At 42.4% G+C, this 14,340-nt stretch overlaps 1 protein-coding gene across 1 annotated transcript in view; it reads left to right on the top strand.

Annotated features, from left to right (window-relative positions):
* Positions 1–14,340, top strand: part of LOC124795854 (titin homolog) — a 281,978-nt gene that overhangs the window by 247,181 nt on the left and 20,457 nt on the right. Inside the window, exons 3-4 of the mRNA XM_047259936.1 lie at positions 2,014–4,544; positions 13,446–13,651. Coding sequence (XP_047115892.1) covers positions 2,014–4,544; positions 13,446–13,651 — 2,737 coding nt within the window. The remainder of the gene's footprint in view (positions 1–2,013; positions 4,545–13,445; positions 13,652–14,340) is intronic.

The raw sequence follows: 14,340 nt of genomic DNA, 5'->3' as shown, positions 1-14,340 counted from the left end.
TTGCTACGGAATTTCTCTATTCATACAAGCTTCCACTGAGTTATCTGCTGTTTATTCTGCGCTTAATATGTCCCCATTTACAACTTATTTATATATTTGTTCCTTATTTCTCGGAATTATATTTAAATAACTTCTCTACACTTATGACTTATTCATTTTCTTTTCGATTTTCGCACTTCCAATTCGTTTATCTTACAAGTGCCGTTACTACTGGCAATATCCCTTCAGTTTTTTCTCTAATTAATAACTGCATATATTTCTTCTGTTCTTTATAGAGTACTGGCACTGTCCTTCCACATCGACATACTTTTTCGGTCCCCTATATATCCCTCCTTGTAACATGCGTCGTCCTCAACAGAACCGCCTTCTGTGCCTTTATGGAGATCTATACTTACAGGATCAAAGAACTTGAAGCATCCCTTTATTTTGAATAGAATTTCTAAATATTCCTTTGCTTTTTGTTCTGCTACTATTTGCATCTGCTTCTGGCTGTTCCTCGGTACCTGATAAATAAACCTACTACTCAAACATTCCTTTCTCTCTCTTCGTCAAGATATTGTCCAAATATTTCTATTACTCCATCGAACCTCGTTAACACACTTTCCCGTCATCTCTAAATAATATTACGAGGTTCTGTGCAATTTGGTCCTTTCTTTTTATCACACCGATGTTATGCTGATTGAGATAACACGGTTAAGACTAAGGTTTCGTTCTCAAAATTAGCCAGATTTCATTCTCCACCCAGGTATCGTAATGCGGTTTCTGCAATATACAAAAATCTAAGGTCATTGCTGATAGCCGTTATTATTCTTGTTCAAATAGGTTATTGCCCCGTCTCTAACGGCGTTGTGGCGAAAAGGCTGCTAGCGTTAATGTTTTATTCAGTCTGACCACTTCATTTGTTTATTGTTCCTAATTTTTTTCAAATTTTCTCTCTCATACACCTGCTACGTAATACATCTGTGTATAGGAATATTTCTAACTGACACCTATCCCGAAAAGAGAGTATTTTTTCCTTTTATTTGATCTTTTAGGTCCGACTTTCTCTTTCCTAAATCAAAGCCCAGCAGTGCTTTCATGTCATACATTGACCCTCCTCTGCTGCTGCTCTTCTTATCACAGTGAAAGTCAGTTCGTGGAGTATTTATGTAACTCACAATTTTTGCATATATTATATCTCGTAATGTCACTCCTAGCGTTGTTTTGGTTCACGGTCTCCATTTTATCTATTACCTGCCAGCTCTGACGAGCTGATTTTAGCATTCTGTAAAGAGTTTGCTTCCTCAATAACTTTCCACTCTCCCAGAACGCCCTGCTGTCTTGCCTCACAATTCTCGCAAATTGCATAAATTTCCTTCGATGGCCATGCGTTTGATTTGCTGGAATAACTTCTTCCCATTCGTATTTCATTCACATGTCATTTCGATTCTTTATCCCACTGCTTACGAATGAAGTTTACTTATTTTCTTCATTTAACAATTTTCTTTTAACACCTTTCTCGGTGTGAATCTGCAGGTATCTGAAACGATTTTCTCCGCATAACCGAATATAATACGTCATGGACCAAACAATGTGCAATACCTGTACTCGCACATAACGCCTCTGGAATTGCCATCACTAGAAATGGAACAAATAGAAACTACCATAAACGATAAAAGAAAAGTATCAAATCTGTTTTAATGAAGCGAAAATGGAGGCATTCGTAGCACAGCTGTGAGAATGGTATTATAAAGTCAATCAAAAATCCAGAAGCATGTTATTTATTAGCCTCTGTAAATTAAACTTCCAACTACAGTATATCACCATATGTTCACAATATTAATATTTCTTTGCGTGTTTGATTATGATTCTTAGCTGTATATGAGTAAGTGTCAAAACAATGTTGTTCGTAATAAAATAAGCGTTTGTGATGATTTCTCTACTTTGCTGTGTGTTGAAGCCTGCAGTCAAAATTGAGTTCTCGTAGAGGGAGAACTGTAACAGGTCGTAACATCCATATGGTCTCTTTTTCAGGTACACATACGAGGACCACCTGCATCTCGATGGGCAGTTCGAAGGTCAAAGTCACCTTCACGAAGAGTTTCGCGCAGTGCGTGGTGAACGTGCTCCAGTTGTGAAGCATGGTGACCATCTTCGTCTGGAGGGAGAGTTTCAAGGTCAGAGCCATCTCAGAGAAGAGTTCAAACCCGTTCGTGGTGAGCGTGCTCCAGTGGTGAAACATGGTGACCATCTGCGTCTGGAGGGGGAGTTCCAAGGACAAAGTCATCTGCACGAAGAGTTCAAAGAAGTCCGTGGAGAACGCGCTGAAGTTGTGCGTCACTCTGACAACCTGAGGCTCGAAGGCGAATTCCAGGGACATAGCCACCTAAGGGAGGAGTTTCGTGAGGTTCGGGGCGAACGTGCTCCGGTAGTCAAGCACGGAGATCACCTTCGCCTCGAGGGAGACTTCCAGGGACAAAGCCATATCCACGAAGAGTTCAAGCAAGTTCGCGGGGAGCGAGCGGAGGTGGTGCGTAGAACTGACAACCTAAGACTCGAAGGCGACTTCCAGGGACAGAGCCACATAAGGGAAGACTTCCGCGAGGTGAGAGGCGAAAGAGCAGATGTCGTCCGCCACACTGACAACCTGAGGCTAGAAGGAGAATTCCAAGGCCAGAGCCATCTACGTGAGGAGTACACAGTTACAAAAGGAGAAAGGGCTCTTGTCAGAAAGCCTGAGGACAACCTGCGTCCTGAAGGCGAATATAGTCCAGAGAAGAGAGACGACTATGGGGCAACTAGAGGAGAAAGGGCTCCAGTAAAGAAACCACAAGACAATCTGAGACCTGAGGGAGACTTTGCCAAACGTGAGCCTGTACAAGTTGGACCTGGAGATAGAGCTCCAATAAAGAAACCACAGGACAATCTTAGACCTGAGGGCGACTTTGCCAAACGTGAACCTGTTCAAGTTGGACCTGGCGACAGAGCTCCAATAAAGAAACCACAAGACAACCTGAAACCAGAAGGAGAATTTGCCAAGCGCGAACCTGTACAAGTTGGACCTGGAGACCGAGCTCCAATAAAGAAGCCACAAGATAATCTGAAACCAGAGGGAGAGTTTGCCAAACGTGAACCTGTACAAGTTGGACCTGGAGACAGGGCACCAATTAAGAAACCACAGGACAATCTGAAACCAGAGGGAGAGTTTGCCAAACGCGAACCAGCACAAGTTGGGCCTGGAGACCGAGCTCCAATAAAGAAGCCACAAGATAATCTGAGACCTGAGGGAGACTTTGCCAAACGTGAACCTGTTCAAGTTGGACCTGGCGACAGAGCTCCAATAAAGAAACCACAAGACAACCTGAAACCAGAGGGAGAGTTTGCCAAACGCGAACCTATACAAGTTGGACCTGGAGACCGAGCTCCAATAAAGAAGCCACAAGACAATCTGAAACCAGAGGGAGAGTTTGCCAAACGTGAACCTGTACAAGTTGGACCTGGAGACAGGGCACCAATTAAGAAACCACAGGACAATCTGAAACCAGAAGGAGAATTTGCCAAACGTGAACCTGTACAAGTTGGACCAGGAGAAAGGGCTCCAGTCAAGAAACCTCAAGACAATCTAAGACCAGAGGGTGAATTTGCGAAACGAGAGCCCTCTGACGTAAGGCCAGGAGAACGTGCTGACGTAGTTAAGCACCCAGATAACCTAAAACTTGAAGGTGATTTCGACAGGCCTGATGGAGTGCTGTACAGGCCAGGAGACAGAGCTCCCATCGTTAAACATCCGGATAACTTGCGACTGGAAGGAGACTTCGACCGTCCAGAAAAAGCGAAATTCGGTCCTGGAGAAAGGGCTGACGTAAAACGGCCTCAAGACAATTTAAGACCTGAGGGTGAATTCACGGGTAGGAAAAGAGACGATTATACTCCGACTAAAGGAGATAGGATGCCAGTCAAAAAGCCAGAAGACAATCTAAAGCCAGAGGGTGACTTCACTGGTACAAAACGAGACGATTACACACCAACTAAGGGAGAAAGGATGCCTGTCAAAAAGCCAGAAGACAATCTAAAGCCAGAGGGTGAATTTCTAGGAAGAAAGAGGGACGAATTCAGTCCAACTAAAGGAGAGAGAGCACCTGTGAAAAAACCACAAGACAACCTGAAACCAGAAGGCGATTTTACTGGAAAGAAACGCGACGACTTCACAGCGACAAAAGGCGAAAGGGCGCCTACTAAGAAACCGGAGGATAACTTAAAACCTGAAGGTGATTTTGTAGGTGAGAGAAGAAATGAATACACAGTGGTTAAGGGTGACCGAGCTGTGGTGCGTAAGCCGTCGGATAATTTGAAACCTGAAGGTGAATTCACAGTGGAAAGACGGAACGAGTACACCGCTGTGAGGGGCGAACGAGCTGAAGTGCGCCGACATGAGGACCACTTGAAGATGGAGGGGGAGTTTATCGGCCAGACCACTTTACACGAAGAGTTCCAGGTCGTTCGTGGAGAAAGAGCCGAAGTAAAGCGTCATGAAGACCATCTCAGAACGGAAGGTGATTTTACATGTAAGTAAAACATTGAACTAATTTTTTTCATGAAAAGCGAAGAGGCCAACTTGATTTAAACACCTCCTGGAGGTATCGTGATCTACCGATCTGCCATTATGATTAAGTCTTCTATAACTTAGCTTAATTGCCCCTTGGAGACTGTGCGGTGGACAGTCAATGGATCTCAGGCACTTCCTTGTCTGTAGTTTGCTGAATCCTGACAAAAAGTATTAATTTTGAAAGAAGAAAGACAAGAACACAAGCACGGAGAAGGAAATCGATCATGACCATTTCAAGCTAACACTTTTATTCACTTTTCTACTTCAATATTTATCCCCCCTCCCCTTCCTTGCGTCACCAACTGACGATTCCTTGATACCCCAGGATGTGTCCCATCAACCAAGCCCTTCTTTTACGATGTTGCAGTGCCTGTGTTAGTCTGATGACGATGCAAAGTTCTTTTGGACATGGATACACGCCGCGTAAGCGACTTTCAAGTACGACGTCTGACCTGTACGGGGAATATACATAATGGGTTTACGAGTACAGGTCGTAGACGCATGGTTGGCGACATGTGGAAGTTTGGGAGGACCGTGAATCGTGCACGGATAGCCAAATGGTACGCCGGTACGGTAGCTCAGCGTGTTCGGTCAGAGAGTTAGTTGCCCGCTGTAATGATAATAAAAAAAAAACTGAGTTAATGGATCAACGATGAACTTGAACAAGCGTCATGGGACGTCCGCCCGGAACAAACGAAACAAACAATAACGAACAAAATGGTAATGCGACTGCTCGCGGTAAGTGGGAAATCCGGGTTCGAGTCCCGGTCTGGCACAAATTTTCACTGTCGTCATTCTATTCTACAGCTGATGGTAGTCATTCGGAATTGCGAATTCATTTGAAGGCTTTCTTTTGGTCGGGTTGTACAGTAAACTTCTTTTCTGCCTTTCTACACATTTTCATTAGTCATCTGATGTACCTACCTCATCTTCATCATTCCTCTACAATAGCACATTTCAAAAGCTTTTATTATTTTCTTACTGTCTTGTCTGTCGTCCTCGTTTCATTTCCAGATAAGACTACATTCCAGTCGATAACTTTCAGAATAGGCGTCCAAACACTTAAATTTATATTCAGTATTTAAAACTTCTCTTTTTCAGAAACGTTTCTTTTGCTATTACCAGTCTGCATCTTATACCCTCTTCACTTGGACCATATTGCTGCTCGAATAATTATACTCGTCTACTATTTTTCGTGTCCCATTTCTTAGTCTGCTTCCCTCAGCATCATCCGGCGTAATTCAAGTACAGTTCATTATCTTAGTTTTACTTTTGTTGAAGTTCATCACATAACCCCTTTTAAACACACTACCATTCCGTTTAATTGATCTTTCAAGTCTCCGAAAGATTACAATATTATCAGCAAATTATAGATTTTGTATTTCTTCTTCCTGAACTTCACATCATTTTCCAAATTTCTCTATATTTTCCTTTACTGCTTGCTCCAAGTACGGATTGAGTAACACAAGGAATAGACTGCAACTCTGTCATATTCGCTGCTGCATTACTGCTAACCTTTCATGTTCTTCGACTCTGATTACGACAACCTGGTTTCTGTGCTAGTTGCACATAACATTTGCCTCCCTGTATTTTGTCCATGTTTACCCCAGAATCTCAAAATATCGTATTTCCGTAAATATTTTTCTAAATCTACAAATTTTATAAATGTAGGTTTGCATTTGTTTTAACCCCCCCTCTGAAATAAGTCTTAGAGCCAGTACTGCCTTGCATGTTCTTCCATTTCACCTAAACTCAAACTGCTCTTCCCCGAGATCTGCTTCTACCAGTAGACATTACCTGTAGCCAATTCGTATTAGTAGGCTTTCTGGCATTCTGTACTTGGGGACTGATAATCGTTCTCCCTAGCACTGCGTGATGCTTCAGGGTATCACGGAATTAAGTTCTGACATGAGCGTTATTGGTCTCTTACACATATTTATGTAGGTCACAAAGTAATACAATTTCAGTTAAATAACTGTATATTATTGGTCTCCACAGGCGCAGATGCAACCTCTACACCAAAATTTGTTTGTAGCTAATGTCATTCTCAATGCAGTTGAAAATCTTTGCTTGTGATTTGTTTTTGTAGCTTTCGTGTGCTTCTTCTGTAAGTTTCTTTTAATCAGTTATCGGCGAAAGTATCCTCAGAGCTGTTCCGATGTAGGGCCCGTCTGTAACGGCCGAATTACCTCCACGACATAAGTTAGCCATCCATTAATTGCTTGCCGTCTCCGAAATGACGGAGTACACTGATACAACTACCGCATTCACAATTTTTATTAAAGACTAGAACTGTTTATTTACTTCGATCCCACATACTTCACAATTTGCCAAAATTGCGTTCGAACTGTAATGCTCTATTTCCATGTTAGTGTAGGTAATGATGAAATTTCGTGACAGATTAAAACAGTGTGCGTATATGAGGAGAGTAATATGTTTCCCGACTTTTCCTGGAACGTATGCCCTGAAGAGTTTCAGCAGTAAATAGTAAACGTGATGCACAACGACTCTCTTGTAGCGAGCGCGAATGCAATTTGTTGCACATCTCCGTAACGCTCTGGCGCCGATTAGACGCTCCTGTGAAGAAATACACAGCACGTTGTTGGATCTTCTCTGTCTCTTCTGTTAACCTAACTTGGTACAGGTTCTCTGATGATGAGTAATACTCAAGAATATGTCTTACATGTGTTTCGTAAATCATTACTTTCGTGGACGAAAGTCCCTGAACATTTATGCACAATACGCCACATTTATTTACATTCGCGTTACACTGCCCGTCCTTGCACCAGCCTTGACTCTCTGAAAGTCTTTCTCCATTTCTCTACATCCTTTTGGCGTTGTGATTAACAGTAACGACCCTGTCATACTTCCTTGGGGTACTCTTCATATTTCCCTTGCATCTGTTGATTCTGTCCCGTCAGAACAACGTGTTTGTTAACTTCCATCTACATGAAAGTCCTGAATCTAATTGCAAACCTGGTGCCATAGTAACGTGGGTGCTGTTGCCTACGGCGCTGAGACTCCCATAGACGAATAGAGCGAGCTGAGTTTAGCGAGGAATCGGTTGGCGGAATCCATGTCGATTTTTGTGGTTGAAATCTTCGCTCTCAAAAAAACGAGATAATACGTGACCATAAAACATGTTCCTTGACTCCACAAAATACTGACGCCAGCGAGAGAGATCCTAAATTACGAGCATTATAGTTTTCGGTGCTTGAAGATGTGCAGCAACAGTAAACTGAAACACAAATTGGTGTCAGAACCAAATATACATGTTCATGAGGGAAGCAGGGGATGATCATGGTGTTCACGATCTCTTCCCTCATATTTTACGATAGGGATTTATATATTTACATATTATAATTTCCTAGCGTCAAACTGTGACAACCCCCGCAATCCAACCTAGAACCGAACCATCCATCCGCGCATGATTAATTGAAGTACAGTTCTACTGAACTCGCCGCTCTTTTCACAAATGTGAGAGCGACTGCGACCACACGATGTCTTATAGATAGATTGCTTCACATGAAAACTGCTTCGAAAACTAAAATCTACAATTCTGTGTCAAAGTTGATCCTGATGTAACAGAAATCACTTTCAACCCCACTACATGAAACTGCTTGAAATTATACATCCCTTGGGATGTCGATCTTTTTACTTGTGTTTACTTATCAGCTTTCTTTGTGTAGCTCAAGTTTTTTACTTGGTTTTTCTTTTCGAAGTTATCCCCAGCTTTCCTAACATATACTGAAAGTCAGAAACACCTCGTACCCGCAGTGACATAATAGGTTTTGTGGGGGATAGCTTTCAACAACTAATCCTGCAAAGCCTTATAAGAGAGCATTGCCCATCTCAATTTTGACATTTTTTTAGAAAATTCTTTTGAGGTAGCTGATGTACTTCAATCGAAGCACGAAATCACAATACTGTACCTCGATTATGACAGCTAGTTTTACATAACATTCGATGTTTTCATTACTGTTAACTAATTACAACAATGGTAAACATACATCGGTAATGATCGTAATACTTTTCCTACACAAAATCCAATTTCATTTTCGTAATCCTTTGATCAAATGGAATCGTTTGATATACACTCTACGATAATAAATAAATAAAAATAAAAAAGGGGACGTACCACGAAAGAGACGGAAATCGGTAGTAGATGTGCTGTACAGACAAACAGATGATTACAATTGGATGATTTATTCAAGAGAAAGACCTTCACAAATTGAGCTAGCCAATAACACGTTGGTCCAACTCTGGCCCTTATGCAAGGAGTTATTCAGGTTGTCATTGATCGATAGAGTTGTTGGATGTCCTCATGAAGGATATCGTGCCCAATTCTGTATGACTGGCGCGTTAGACACTCAATATCTCGAGCTGGTTGGAGGGCGCTACCCATAAAGCTCCAGACGTTCTCAGTGGGGAAGAGATCCGACTACCTTTGCTTGTCAATGTAAGCTTTGGCAAGCACGAAGACAAGCAGTAGAGCCCTGAAACACGTCCTTTCTCAAAAACTGGCATATGCGTATATTATTCTCGCTTTTGTCTGCGAGGCATAGTTACTGCCCAGCTGAGTACACGGAATGAAATTCGCAAAGACCTTATGCTGGTATCGACGTGTCTCCTGTTTATTATCCTTGCCAGCTGCCCGTCGAAATTACGCTGCAAAGTCACACATTCATTCATGGGCCGCCAAAGATTACAATTTTCCATTTTCCGCCGATATCTACGTGAATGTCAATTTGTGACCAATTTACATAACTCTTTTGTGGTGCGTCTTCTTTTCATCTTAAAGGGTACATCACAGTAACATTCTATTTGGAATTGTTGTAGTGCTTTTTGTGTTTCCATGTCATCACCCCTTCTACCCACTCACTCAGCCCCCACTCCCCGCTCTGTTTTCCCCGGTTCACTTCGCTCAGTCAGTATACAGGGTGATTCAAAAAGAATACCACAACTTTAAAAATGTGTATTTAATGAAAGAAACATAATATAACCTTCTGTTATACATCATTACAAAGAGTGTTTAACAAGGGTTTTTTTTCACTCAAAAACAAGTTCAGAGATGTTCAATATGGCCGCCTCCGGACACTCGAGCAATATCAACCCGATACTCCAACTCGTTCCACACTCTCTGGAGATGTTAGAGAATTGGCTGTTCCCTCAGCTCGAACAAGAAGCACAACAATTCATTTTTCAGCAGGATGGAGCGCCACCACATTGGCACTTATCTGTCCGTAACTACCTGAACGTCAACTACCCGAGGCGATGGATCGGCCGCCAGGCAGCCCGTGACAGAGCACTTCATCACTGGCCTCCAAGAAGCCCTGATCTTACCCCCTGCGATTTTTTCTTATGGGGGTATGTTAAGGATATGGTGTTTCGGCCACCTCTCCCAGCCACCATTGATGATTTGAAACGAGAAATAACAGCAGCCTGATATGCTACAGAGAGTGTGGAACGAGTTGGAGCATCGGGTTGATATTGCTCGAGTGTCTGGAGGGGGCCATATTGAACATCTCTGAACTTGTTTTTGAGTGAAAAAAAACCTTTTTAAATACTCTTTGTAATGATGTATAACAGAAGGTTATATTATGTTTCTTTCATTAAATACACATTTTTAAAGTTGTGGTATTGTTTTTGAATCACCCTGTATTATGAACTTGATTTTCCTGCGAACATAACGACAGTTTGTGAGGGATTTTGTGATAAGTTCCTTTGGGACCAAACTGCTGAGGTCATCGGTCCCTAGGCTTACACACTACTTAATCCAACTGAAACTGACTTACGCAAAGGACAATAAACACAGCTATGCCCGAGGGAAGACTCGAACCTCCGACGGGGGGAGCCGCGCGAACCATGGCAAGGCGCTGTAGACCACGCGGCTGTGGGGATTCCGAATGTCAATTGGATGTACTGCATCATCCATATAATTGACCAGCAGGATACCTTAAAATTATATGAATCTTAATTTGAACTGTAAGATAGGTCGTAATTTTGACGTAGGGCTTTTTGATGCCACGGGAATGACTTCACAAGCCACCATAATAAGAGAGGGAGTCTCAACTGAAGACTTACAGATGTTTTGACATATTTAGTATTGAGTCAGTTAGGCCTCCGATTCCGATTTTTCGATTTTACGGAATAATATCTTGGCAACACCGACGAATCCAGGTCCAAAATATCTTTTTTGTGTGGTGTTCAGTCTGAAGACGGGTTTTATGCACCTATCCATGCTACTCTGTCCTGTGTGGAAGCCTTTACAACTCCGAATAACTACTGAACCCAAATCCATTTCGACCTGCTTAACAGCACTCGTCTCTTTGTCTCCCATTGCAATTTTTGTCTCAAACACTTCACCTCCAGTAGTAAATTGACGATTACCAGATGGCTCAGATTGTGTCCTATCAACCGATCCCTTCTTTTCGTCAAGCTAAGACACAGATTTCTTTTCTCCCCAATCATACTCAGTACCTCCTCATTAAATACACGATCCACCCGTCTAATATTCAGCACTCTTCTCTATTACCACATTTCAAAAGCTTGTATTTTCTTCTTGGCTAAACTGTTTATCGTCCACTTTCAATTCCATACATGGCTACACTCCTGGCAAATACCTTCAGAAAAGACTTCCTAACACTTACAAATCTCTCGTCTTCAGAAACTCATTTCTTGTCATTGCCAGTCTACGTTTTATATGCTTTCTACTCGGCCATCATTAGTTATTTTATTGCCCAGCTAGCAAAAATCATCTACTAATGTTGGTGTTCCACTTCCTAGTCCAGTTCCATCAGCACTGTCTGATTTAATTCGAGGACGTTCCATCAGACATGTTTCCGCTTTGTTAACCCTCATCTTATACCCTCCTTTCAAGGTACTGTCCATTCAAGTCCTTTGTTGTCTCTTGACAGAATTACAATGTCATCGGCAAACCTCTAAGTTTTTAATTTTTCTCCCTGAACTTAAATTCCTTGTCCAGATTTTTCTTTGACTCATTGTAGAGGTAGAATAACATTCGGATAGGATACAACCCTGTCTCACTACCTTCTCGAGCGCTGCTTCCCTCTAATGCCCTTCGACTCTTATAATTGTCATTATTTATAAAACTTAAAAAAGGTTAAAAACATCTCCGTCAAAAAATGAAGCTGTGGGCTTACAACCCTGGACAATCAACGAATACAGGCAAGTCCACGAGTGTTGTGGATCTGAGAATCCTCGGATGGGGGCACACTTTCTGTAAAATAAACAATGAAATATTTCTAGATCCCTCTATAATTAAGTATATAGTACAAGGTTCATTCAATAATTAAAGAGACAAATCGGTCTGGGGAGAACCTGTTAGTAGGGCAAATATGGTACTTTTATGGCCTTAAGTTGGCATCACTGGAATGAGCCCTGGTCAGCTGATGTGTCAATATTGTTTTGTTTACAACCTCAAAACTACATTTCAAGATGGCGAGTCCGCTTGAAACGTCTACATTATTTGAACAACGTTGTTATTCGTTTTTTACTTGCTGAAGGCGAGAAATCAGTGAATATATACTGTAGATCGTCTAAAGTTTATGGTGAATGTTGTATGAATCGTGCAAATTGTTACAAGTGGGTAGAGCAGTTCAAAAATGGTCGCGACTCAGTGACTGACGAACACCGTTCTGGCCGACCAGTTTAGTTTCAGCACCTTCACTTGGAAGTCGAATTGATGACATTATTCGTGCAGACCGCCATGTGACTGAGGAAATGATAAGGTTCAAGTTAAGACTGGTACCGTTCATAACATTATCTGTAACAAGCTGAAGTACCGGAAAACATGTGCAAGATGGGTCCCAAAGGAGTTGATGCGGATACACAAGGAAACAAGGTTGAGAGTGTGCATAGAACTAAAGGAACGTTATGAAAGAGAATGTGAGCACTTCCTCAACAAAATTTTAACTTGTGATGAAACTTGGCTTCACCGTTGTGAGCCAGAATCAAAAAGACGAAGCATGGAGTGGAAGCACACCAACTCGCCTGTCAAGAAAAAATTCAAAACCCAATCATCAGCAGGAAAAGTCATGTTGACGGTGTTTTGGGATGCTGAAGGTCCAATGTTTTGTGATTATCTTGAAAAGCAGTGTACAATGAACAGCCAATTCTACTTGGATTTGCTTTTAAACAAGGTGAAGCCAGCCATGAGAGAGAGACGTCGTGGATCTCGGAGGAAATGTGTCCCCATATTGCTTAACTAACCCGTGAAACCATCGACAAAATGGGCTGGGAAGTACTGTCTCATCCCTCTTACAGTCCTGATTAAGCACATAATGATTTCCATATGTTTGGTGCACTGAAGGAGACATTACGTGGGAAGGGGCTACAGGACAACGAAGACGCGAAAAAGTTTGTGGGAAATTGGTTCAAACATCAAGATAAAGAGTTCCTTGCAGCCGGAATAAAACAGCTTGTAGCCCGTTGGAGCAAGTGCATAAATGTTGAAGGGGATTATGTTGAAAAGTAGAAAAAAATGGCTCTGAGCACCATGGGACTCAACTTCTGAGGTCATCAGTCCCCAAGAACTTAGAACTACTTAAACCTGACTAACCTAAGGACGTGACACACATGCATGCCCGAGGTAGGATTCGAACCTGCGACCATAGCGGTCACTCGGTTCCAGACTGTAGCGCCTAGAACCGCTCGGCCACACCGGCCGGCTAAAAAAATTGAAAAAGTACTCTGTTGTAAAAATACATGCTTTTTTCACCAGACCAATTTGTATCTTTAATTATTGAATGACCCTCGTAGTTTTTGATAGGCCTACTTGAAGGTTTCCAGCAAGGCTAATCTGAGACTTAATTCTGACTCCGGATACACGCTGTTACAGCCGAGACTACGGCCCGCAGCGAATTCACTGGAGAACGTACGGAGCGACCGAGGCTCATCCGGCGCAACACGTGGACGAAACTGGAGGGCGAGATGATCACCGAGACGACGGCTCGCGCCGAGTACCAGCAGCACGACGTGGTCGAGAGGACGACGGCCGTGCGCAGGCGCAGTGACAACCTCACCGTTGGAGGAGGACAATTTGAGGTACGCCTACTGTAGCGTTTCCTCTCTATCAAATAAATGCATGACGCACTATAACATGAACACACTAACCACGCAAGTTGAAGTTTGCGAAAGGTTGCAAGTGGAAGGCTACGTCGTACGAACTGCGAAGGTAGTGTCTAGCAGATTTAACCTGATTCTTCCCTACATCATCAGGCAAAGACTTGCTCACCTCGTCACTTCTAAAGCTGTCTCGATGTTCCCACTGAATTTCTTCTCCGTAGGCCGTGACTCCTACCGTGCGCTCTATAGACGATGAATTTTGGAATGGCTTTCAAGAATTCTGCTCCGATGTGTTACAATAAAGTCCGGATACATGGGATGCCACCTCATTTATTAATTCAAACCAAAATGAGGAATTTGCGTTTTCACTGTCAACACCATCTAAAAGCCAGTCTTAAATCAATAATTACACCGCGGAGTCTGATTATAGCCTTTCGAGCACCATTACATTCACAAAACAGTGGACGGAATCTTTATTCCGTTCTAATCGTCAGACTAGTCAGCATAAAACTTCAAATCATGTTCTTAAGCGAGAATTAGCACACGCGGTTTATACGTATTCACTATGTAGATGGCAGTACTAGACCAGGTATAAATGTTTCCCAAGCCAAAGTTAAACTTTAACCCACTTTTAAGTGAACGAAACAAGCGCTCGCAGTGCACACATG

This window comes from Schistocerca piceifrons, chromosome 4 (genome assembly GCF_021461385.2).
Source record: "Schistocerca piceifrons isolate TAMUIC-IGC-003096 chromosome 4, iqSchPice1.1, whole genome shotgun sequence".
Classification (NCBI taxonomy): domain Eukaryota; kingdom Metazoa; phylum Arthropoda; class Insecta; order Orthoptera; family Acrididae; genus Schistocerca; species Schistocerca piceifrons.
This window is presented reverse-complemented; position numbering and strand designations above follow the sequence as displayed.